We start from the raw sequence: 9,911 nt of genomic DNA, 5'->3' as shown, positions 1-9,911 counted from the left end.
AAGATCCCTGTACCTCTCAAAATAAAGCCTTGAAATCAGCAAGACTGCTAGATATCAGTTCTTAAATCTCTATAATATCTGTACATAAATATGGTAAGAAATAAACCAAAAGCATGCACCAAGGTTAAGATTTAATCTCCAAAATGTTCTCAGTATCAGAGGTGAGGAATACTCACTTACCTACTGTTCTAAAAAACAAAATGTAATGAAAACACATCAAGAAACAAACTGTACAATTTCTGAACTGCACTGTTTATTTTGCTGCTTGAAACCTAAGTGACAGTATGCCACTATAATTACGGGGTTTCCTCTAAACCTTTACTATGCTGCAGGTACAGAAATATACGGACACATTTTTGGAGAATTGACATTTTGAAAAATGCAGCAAACATATCAATTTATACATGAGAAAAGGAAGTGTTCAAAAGGGTATGCATTTCAAGTTATTGCAGGTTATTTCTGTGAGAGAATTTCTGCAGGTAAAACATGTTTAAATTTAACCAACAGTAACGTGTCAGTGTATTTAAAATCATGACAAAAAATCTTCTCTCTGGTCATTAGTTGCCCTTGACAAATTATTATCATGTTGTATGTTTAGGGCAAGATGTCAATACAGCATAAATCCCGTGGCATTTTGGTTTTCTTCTGGAGATTAAAGCTGTTTTTCTTGGGATAAATGCAGCAGCAAAACACAAACCAGCTGATCAAAAAAGCACTTCTGCCATAACTCCAATAATTTCAGGGCACATCAACCGACAGTAGTTTTGCCATTCCCAGTTCTTTTAAGGTTTACATCACTGCACTGTTGCCTTAAGTACGTTTTGTAAAAGCTTGTTTTCTGTTAAGCCAGCTTGCTGACTACAGCCTGGTTGAGAGAATTTAGTTGGTTGGTCCATTTATCTAATGCAGTATATCGTGCACCACCCCTCTTCTGATGATCCAGTTCAAGGAGCTGGTTGACTTGATCAATTCGGCCATGAATAGTGCTAGAAAGATACAAAAAACTCTGATTTATTTGAGAGCTTGACTGGCCTAGGAATTTAACATCTGCACAATGTATTGCCCGGTGGGAAATTATTATGGTAAGAGGTTAAACTGCAGACCCACTTCTCCTGCCAAACACTTACAAATAGAGACACTAGGACTAACATGCATGCAATGCACTTGGCTCAGAGGTGCTTGTAGGAATTTCAGGTCACCTGATGTAAACAGCACTTCAGGTGTTCTCTAATCTTTGTTTTAGAATGAATTCACTGCCTCCAATAAGGTTTCTCAAATATAGGAATTAAAGATAAAGATTTTTTTAAAAATTCAGAAAACAGGGAAACATTGGTTCTCTTTTTAACAGTAAAACTTCTTATAATGCAGCAAACTAAAAAAATAAATCAATACAAAAAAATTCTCCAGTTTTATAAACTATGACTGAGATATGCAAATTAGCTATGAGGTTTAGACACCATTCCTTTATAATTAATCTCAGCCTTTACATATTTATAGATCTAAATACCAGTTAGTAATATATAACTTACATAATTTGGCATAGTGATTCAAGTATATGCTATTATAAAATGCAAACGTAATGTAAAATCATACATAAAATCAACTACTTAAAACTCTTCTGAATTCACATCTTCTAATATGACTCATGTTACTAACCCAGACAGCTCCAAAGGACTTAGCTTACACATTATCTTATATAATTGTAGAATCAAATGGCATTTTCAGGGGAAACACACAGACACACACACACATGCGTGCGCACACACACACACACAATTTGCTGTTTTTTCTACACTACACTTTTAAGTTATTCATTAATCAGAAATAGAAGGAAAGTACATACTTATCCAATATGCACTGCACAAGCAAGCTCTCCACGTCAGCTACATCTATGTTTAATTCCTAAGAGAGAAAACTCTTGTTATGTTGCCATCGTACTATTTTGCAACCAACATTTAATCTTTTTTATTTTTAATTTTCACATGTAAGTACTGAGCTCAGTTTCTTAATGTCAGACTATAGTACCAAGTCAATAATAATCAGAGAGAATAGGAAAAGAACAACCAAGATATACACTGTCAACAGGAAAAAGATCAGCAGCATCTCAGAAGAGCTCAAAATGCCACCCCTAAATTTCAGTGAGCAGCTCCCGCAGAGAACTCTTTCATTGACTGCAGTCATAAAGGAACAGATCAGATTACAGGAGGTCTAATACAGTGGTGGCCAAATGTACTCACCCTCCGTGCCTCATGCGGCAATCTTCAGAAGTTTGAGAGCAGGGGTGCACCTGCCAGGGCTCAGGGCTTCATCGCCACTCCTGCTGAAGCCCTGAGCCTCGGCAGGCACACCCTACGGGGCTGAAACCCTGAGACCCTCCAATGGGCAGAAGCTGAGGCAACACTTGGGGGGAGTCATGTGTCTCCCCCCCAGATTTTTGCTAGGGTTTGCCATCCCTGCTCTGTCAGATGGTGCCACTGGGCCCCCTCGCTGCGCAGCAGCTGCTGGAGTTGGCAAGCTGGGAGCCGCTAATACCTGGGAGCTGCAGTGTGGGGCCACTGAGGGTAGGGGAGGAGGGGCATGCCTGACAGGGCTGGCTCCAGACCCCAGCGCGGCAAGCACGCGCGTGGGGCGGCATTTGCCGGCAGGGGCGGCAGGCTGGGCCGGTGGACCTGCCGCAGGCATGACTGCTGAGGGGGCGCTCCTCCCACGGCTCCAGTGGACCTCCCGCAGGCATGACTGCGGACGGTTCGCTGGTCCCGCGGCTCGGCAGGACCTCCCGCAGGCATGACCGCGGAAGCTCCACTGGGAGCCGCCGGACCAGCCAACTGTCCGCAGCTGCGGGAGGTCCAGCCAAGCCGCGCGACCAGCGGACCCTCCGCAGTCATGCCCACGGGAGGTCCGCTGCTCCCGGGGCGTCTCCCGCGCCTGACTGCTTGGGGCGGCCAAATATGTAGAGCCGCCTCTGATGCCTGAGGAGGCATGACTCAAGTGTTGAGGGGGAATGAACCTTGAAATTGTATCCCCCCACTTTCAGCTGGCACCCGTTGTCTCTGGGAGAAGCCCCTAGCCCCACCACACCACTGCAGGGTAGAAGCTCTGAGCTCCACCCTCTCCCTGCCCCAGTCTGATAGGCAGAGAATGCAGGAATGGGGGGGGGGGCGCTTTGCGAGCCACATTTTAACTGTAAAAGAGCCGCATACAGCTTGTGAGCCACAGTTTGGCCAGCCCTGGTCTAACAGTTAGAATGGAATAGGCATGCATTCATAGGCGCTAACTCCGTGGGTGCTCCAGGGCTGGAACACCCACAGAAAAAAAATAGTGGGTGCAGCTGTTTGGAGGTGCCGCCAAACAGTTGACTGGCAGCTAGGGGAGAGGCTTGGGGAGGGCAGAGAGCAGCAAGCAGGCAGGGATCTGGGGGAGGGTGGAGAGCAGGGGTGGGACCTGGAAAAGGGGCTGAGTGGGAGCAGGGCCTGGAAAAGGAGGCAGAGCAGGGGCGGGAAGGGGCAGGATGAGGGTAGGGCCTTGGGGGAGGGGTGGAATGGGGGCAGGGCCTCAGGGCAGAGCGGTGGTGGAGCACCCCGGAAAAAAGAAAAACTCAGCGCCTCTGCATGTGTTCACTAGCAGTGCTTCAGAAGGCCAAATATGTAAGAAGTAGCGAAGCTCCTGGCCTATCTTGTGCTGCAAATTTGATGAATTCTGTGCAAATGTAGGGTGACCAGATGTCCCGATTTTATAGGGACAGTCCCGATATTTGATGCTTTTTCTTATATAGAAGCCTATTATCCCCCACCCCGTCCCGATTTTTCACACTTGCTGTCTGGTCACCCTAGTGCAAATGGAATCTTTAAAAAAAAAAAAAGTTAAATAATTACTTACAGTAATCTTTGTAAAGACAATTTTATCAACCTTACATTTTGTGCTTATATTATAAAACCTATGCTTAACTCTTCCTTGGTACCTCATACATTTTAGCATGCCATCAATTTAATCAAACATTAACTAAGCTCATAAAGGTACATTTCCCTCTCACAAATCGATGGAAATTCACTTCAATTTTATTATGTAGGAGGTCAGGCTAGATAATCATAATAGTCCCTTCTGGCTTTTTAATTTATGAATTTGTTATTCCACCTTTTGTCAGACTTACAACTCTGACATCACTGACTTTTAATGCTATCTGCTATACAAGAAGGGTTTAAAACAGCTGAAATTTCATCAGAATTTGTGCATGCTAGTTCATATTTATTATAGTTGCCTAAGAGGAATTCTGCACTTTCAAGTATTTTTTACACTTCCCTCTAAGCAAGTGCGTCTCTATGCTGCAAAATTGGCAGCTAAACATCAAACATTTACCATAGCATTAATAAGAATTATTCAGATTACATATAAATGTACAGTTCCATACTGCAAAACTGTCAGCATTCTATTCACTGCATTTTGGGTGCCATGTTATATTTTCAGATGTTCCATTTAGGGAAGTGCTATATTTGTCTGACAGCTATGCTGATTCATAATTGTCGTTAATTTAAGCAAATACAAATCTCCTCTGATAAGTACCTTAGAAATAAAAGGAATATGTATTCTTGTATAAGGCTTAATTAATTTTATAAGCACTTGTGTTCTGATGTTTCGCAAAAGCTCTGTAAGAGAAGAAAAACAAATAAGTAACTATTGTAAGAACAATGGTTACATATTCAAATGAGCAAGTGTGCAAAATAGTTCCATATTTATACCTAGTAGTTCTTTTCCATCTCTTGACTGCTATATTCCTATATGGTAGTAAGTACTCCCACATTATAAAAATAAGCCAACTTTCTTCACTGGTTGTTTCACAATATGTAGCTCAGCGTGGGTATTAGCAGGAGTACTGGATAATGTTGAAATTTGTTTAAGCTTGAAAATACAGTTTTCAAAATAGTTTGTAACTATTTAAAAATTATTCTAAGAAACTGGATAAATGGTACACAATATTGCACAGTATCTTTACCATCTCAGCTTACTACAGAAATACCTGTCTTTCACCAAAATGTGAAAAAGTTTAAGGCACTAACCCTGCAAATATGCATATGCTTGATTTTAAACACAGGAGTAACCCCACTGAAGTCTGTTTGCGGAATCAGAGTTTAATAGCCTAACAAGACAAGGAGTTGAGGCAGAGTGGCAACGTAAAGAGTCTGTGCAGCAGCTAAGAATGTTTTTCACTTTCTTATTAGATAAAGTGCAAGTTTAATAAATTAAAAATATGCATGCATAAGCTGTTAATAAAAATATATGAAAGTTCACAAAAGAAGTTTGCTGTTCACTAATATTTTTTAAGCCTGTTCTGTTTTCCTTCACTCGACCAGCTGACTCTTTTACTGCTGTTTGTATGCTTATCAAGTCTCTCATATGAAAACCCAAACGTAACACTATATAGGAATATTCTACAATACTTTTAATTTTAATTAGTGACAATTAATGGCATAATGGACCAGATCCTCCAATGCAGCATAGTCACATTTCACTGCACTATTAATCACATTTGGCTAAAAAGCCATATTAATTGGTCCAGGAAGGATCACCTCCGCCTAAGGATGATTCTTCAGTGATAAAGAGCTAATAGAGGTTTGAACCCCACATACTCTCCCTGCTTCTGGTGTAGTAATGAAAATGGAGTATGGCTTGAGAAAAAGGGGGGGGGGGGTGGCTGATAGGTCCCTATACTATGCCCTCAAAATACAACGCAGGAGAAAGGATGGATGACCTGTGCAGAGCACCACTAGGGAGCACAAAGATTGAGTTTTAAGACACCATCACATTCTGCATAGTTTGGCTGCATCATAGGATCTGACCCAATAACTTCCATGCAATTATTTATCTTTTACGAATAACAGTTTTAGTCATATTCAGATTGCCCTCATGAGCTGTTAAGCACACATGCTTTTCCTCAATACGGGCCACATCCAAAGCTGCCTGAAGTCAGCTGTAATATTTCCATTACTTCAAATAGACGAGGCTCTAGGTTTGCTGCTGTTTTTATTCATAAATCTGGTTGCAAGTGTGCTCCTTTTACCAAAAGCAACTATTATTTTGGTAATTTTCACAGTTATATAGCAAAGTATCTCATTAACTCTGACTTCCAAGGATAGACTAACTAACTGTATTGTTCACAGCAATAACATCTTATAAGGAACATTTATTTTTTATTATTCTCCCAATGCAGAAGAAATACATCTTAACAAGCAAGGGAAAAAACAGAATTACAACTGGTACAGACTGACAATATCCTGAATGATGTTCATTGAATGAAGCTAAACTCTGAATTAAGTTTAACATCTTTGGGGTCCACTGTATTAAAAATGCAATTGTTTGTGTTCCTGTGGCACTGAGTGTATCTATCTTCTATAGGAGACTGACTAATGCAACCTCTGGATGGCATTAGGAACTTCAAAGGACTTTTTGGACCAATACCTGTGAAGTGGATGCAAATGACTCACTTTGAATCCTCCTTTTTCAAGGTACCCTCAAGGTAGGAAAGCCCATGGTCAACATGCTCCTAGAAACTCCAGGTCAAAGACTCCTGAACTGCATAAACAGTGGACTAAACATCTTATAAGTGTGCTTGTTCAGAGTTTAAGCTATAATGAATTGTAACCACAAGCTGAATCCCCTTAGATCGGAGGAGAAGGGGATGAAGGATGATTCCTGCCAGAATCCATGTTAGAGTAACATCTGGTAAGCTTAATAGCATGGGTGTAGATTCGTTATTGTTTTTAATATGCTTTCTCTGTATTGCTTTTTATGTTAATAAAAAAATAGGCTTGCACACAAAGAACTATGTGGTATTGTAGCACTTACACCTGTTAACCATGTGTGAAGAGAAAGCAAGCACGTGCCTTTGGGCAACTTGCCTGTGCTGGGAAGAACATAGTGAAGGCAGGGAACCGTGCAGCCTGGAAATACCCTGGTCTGCAGGGAGAGACACACGGGTCTCCATCCAGAAAGGCAAAAACTAGGGAGCTGGAAGCCTGAAGCTGGTGCCCACTCAGGGGAAACACAGGTGCAGTTGCCCTGAACTGTGACAACAACTTCCTGTGACCATACCTTCAATGTGCTCCCTTATGAAGGGATCGTCCATGATGTTGCTGTGATTTGTTTTCAGAATCTTCTCAAATTCAGTGATGTCATTATTCTGATAGGCACTTCAATGAGAGAGGAGAGTGAATTACAGTTTTGTCAAGTAAAAAAAGTCTCAGATCTGGATAAGATTTCCAGTTTCCAAATAATAAAAAAGTATATTAAATATTGATAGCAAAGAATTACAGTCACAATCTTTCTAATAATTACAAATTGAGGATGCTTAAGATAAAAGGGTGTTGAAAACATGCATCTTAACATAACACTGTAGCTCCTTCATTTCTTCTACTACATATTTTGTTAGTGTTCACAGAAGTTTAATATGAATATTCTGCCCTTTTGCAACTATAAATTGGTCCTGAACGTTTTGTATTTTAAAAAAGTTATCCTATTAAAAACACTAAAAATATAGTTACTCAAAGTTACTCAATTGTTTTGTTATGTTATGGATGTGTCCTGATGCACCTTATTGGAACCTCATGTGTTTAAGTGCCAAGAGGCATCAGCAATATATTGTCCAGTATATGCATTCAATTGCTGTTAACTGTGTTTGTGAATGTGTGTGTTTTAGTAATGACTTTCTCCTTCAGAGTGTGGATATTCTTTCTGACCGAAGTCTACAGCAAAGTCATCTTTGTTCTTATACACATCAAACTCTATGACAAAATAATTATGATGCTATAACCTTGGCATTAAGACTTCATTGTGGATCAACTCTGAGGAGACGATAAACAACACAGAGGCAAATGTCTGTAGTAGTTGATAACCCTGATATGAAACATCTCATAATTAAATGGCATTTAAATTACGTATAACATTTCAAAGGATACCACACAAGCAAAGTTTTTCCCCAGAAAATCTAAATGCAAATTTAGTTTCTAATTGTAGTAGAAATTAAGAATAGCATTGTAACTTTAACAAAACTGATGTTATCTGCTGCAGCTTTGTAATTTGTGCTACATTTTTTACTTGCTTTCATATTTTTGAGAGATGAATATACTCAGATGTAAAGGTAAAGAATATAAATTAGGTAGTATGACTGAAAGCAGGTTTGCTAAAGCCCATGGGAGTTCCTTCTGTCTCAAATTTACATGAAAACATGAAGCTAAAGTAGAAAGGAGGTATATGGAACTGAAATTCTCTGAAGTAATCCCTCCACAGATTGCCAAATCCTTTATTTATCATTAGGTCAATAATGCATATGCCTCTTTGGCTTCAGAAAGAGTGGTGTTGTTTCTGAGCAGCTGATAGCAAAGAGTAGTTGTATCTGAACAATGTTTGGCCCACAGTGTTAACTATATATTTCAATATTTGGAGGGAGGAGTTCCCCATCTTTTGACTGCAAAAGAGAACTGAACACAGATTGCTTCTTATTTATCAAGAGAGAAGCTGCTTACAGCAGACAGGACCTGGCTGGTTTCACAGCAAAGCATGAAAGAACTGCGTCAATACAATCTACCTAAGCTGATGGTCTTGATACCCTAGGGCCTAAACACTGCTGACCACATTCTCTGTAAAAAGCCATGTAGCACTCTGGATCTTCATATGGTTAGGGGGACATATGCCCACAGGATTTGAAACTTGAAAGCTCTATTCCAAAAACCCTGCCATAAAACTCCTTTGGCACACATGCCTTGATGTGCGAAAATACTGCACATCAATGCCTCCAAATTATCCTACTAATATAACATACAATATCAACCTTCAAGGAAAGCTTAATGGGCCTGACTTTCAGAAGTCCTGGGCATTCCCAGCTGTCACTGGATTTGCAGGTGGTCAGCAACTCTGAAAAATCAGACTCTAAATCAGGGGCTCTCAAATTGGGGGTGAGGACCCCTAGCGGGGTTGTGAGGTTATTACATAGGGGGGTGGGGTCGCGAGCGGTCAGCCTCCACTCCAAACCCTGCTTTGCCACCAGCATTTATAATGGTGTTAAATATATAAACAAGTGTTTTTAATTTGTAAGGGGGTGGAGGGGTTGCACTCAGAGGCTTGCTGTGTGAAAGGGGTCACCAGTACAATTGTTTGAGAACCACTGCTCTAAATGACCAAATTTGAATTTGCATAGTCAGCATTGGCCATCCTGGAAACTCTGAATGCCTTGAATCACCAATGAGAAATGCAGTTGTAAACATTTTAAAATACCCTCTATTCCAGGACTAGTAATATCTTGGCTTCTATTATCATGCAGTATACTGAACTTCTACAAAAAAAAAAGAGCACTCGTGTTAAAAAAAAAAAAGCCATATGAATGTTCTTTTTAATACTATGGTGAACTATATGAGAGAAGGATCAGCTCATGGAAAGAAAAGAATAAAATTTGCAGCCTTTATATACAATAAATACAATTAAATATAATTATAATAATTATAACAATTATAAAGATAATTCTTGCTTCTGAATACAACATTCAATCAAATTTTCACTACATAATCACAGTAAATAAGCTGATCGTTGGAGGCAATTTAGCCATAAAACCAGCAAACAAATGTGATCTCTCGGATGTTCAAACCTCAAAGAACATCTTTTTAGTCAGTTCCCTGGTCTTGCCAATAAAATCTCATGATTCAGAATTAGGATATTTGGAAGACACTGGCCTTTAGGGAAAAACAATAACATTAATGACACCAGATAGGAATTCAACCTGATATACTATTTTAGATATAAAACAAAAAAGTATATGTTCTTAGTGTGGTCTTTTTAAACTGGTACTGTAGAGAATTTTGTATAGATCAGTGATACTCAGACATCAGTGGTTAATGCGCCAAATTAGTAATCAACATTACCCAGTAGAG

General features: G+C 40.0%; 1 protein-coding gene across 2 annotated transcripts in view; it reads right to left on the bottom strand.

The window, feature by feature from the left end:
- Positions 1-231: 231 nt before the first annotated feature.
- Positions 232-9,911, bottom strand: part of COPS2 (COP9 signalosome subunit 2) — a 36,759-nt gene continuing 27,079 nt past the window's right edge. For both annotated transcript variants that reach the window (XM_044979823.1, XM_044979824.1), the window contains exons 10-13: positions 7,084-7,181; positions 4,558-4,640; positions 1,844-1,902; positions 232-986 (exon numbers count right to left, since the gene is read on the bottom strand). In XM_044979823.1, the coding sequence (XP_044835758.1) occupies positions 842-986; positions 1,844-1,902; positions 4,558-4,640; positions 7,084-7,181 (385 nt within the window). In that variant the 3' untranslated portion in view covers positions 232-841. The remainder of the gene's footprint in view (positions 987-1,843; positions 1,903-4,557; positions 4,641-7,083; positions 7,182-9,911) is intronic.

The sequence above is a fragment of the Mauremys mutica genome, chromosome 11 (assembly GCF_020497125.1).
Source record: "Mauremys mutica isolate MM-2020 ecotype Southern chromosome 11, ASM2049712v1, whole genome shotgun sequence".
Taxonomy (NCBI): Eukaryota; Metazoa; Chordata; order Testudines; family Geoemydidae; genus Mauremys; species Mauremys mutica.
The sequence above is the reverse complement of the archived record's forward strand: the minus strand, read 5'-3'. Positions and strand labels throughout refer to the sequence as shown.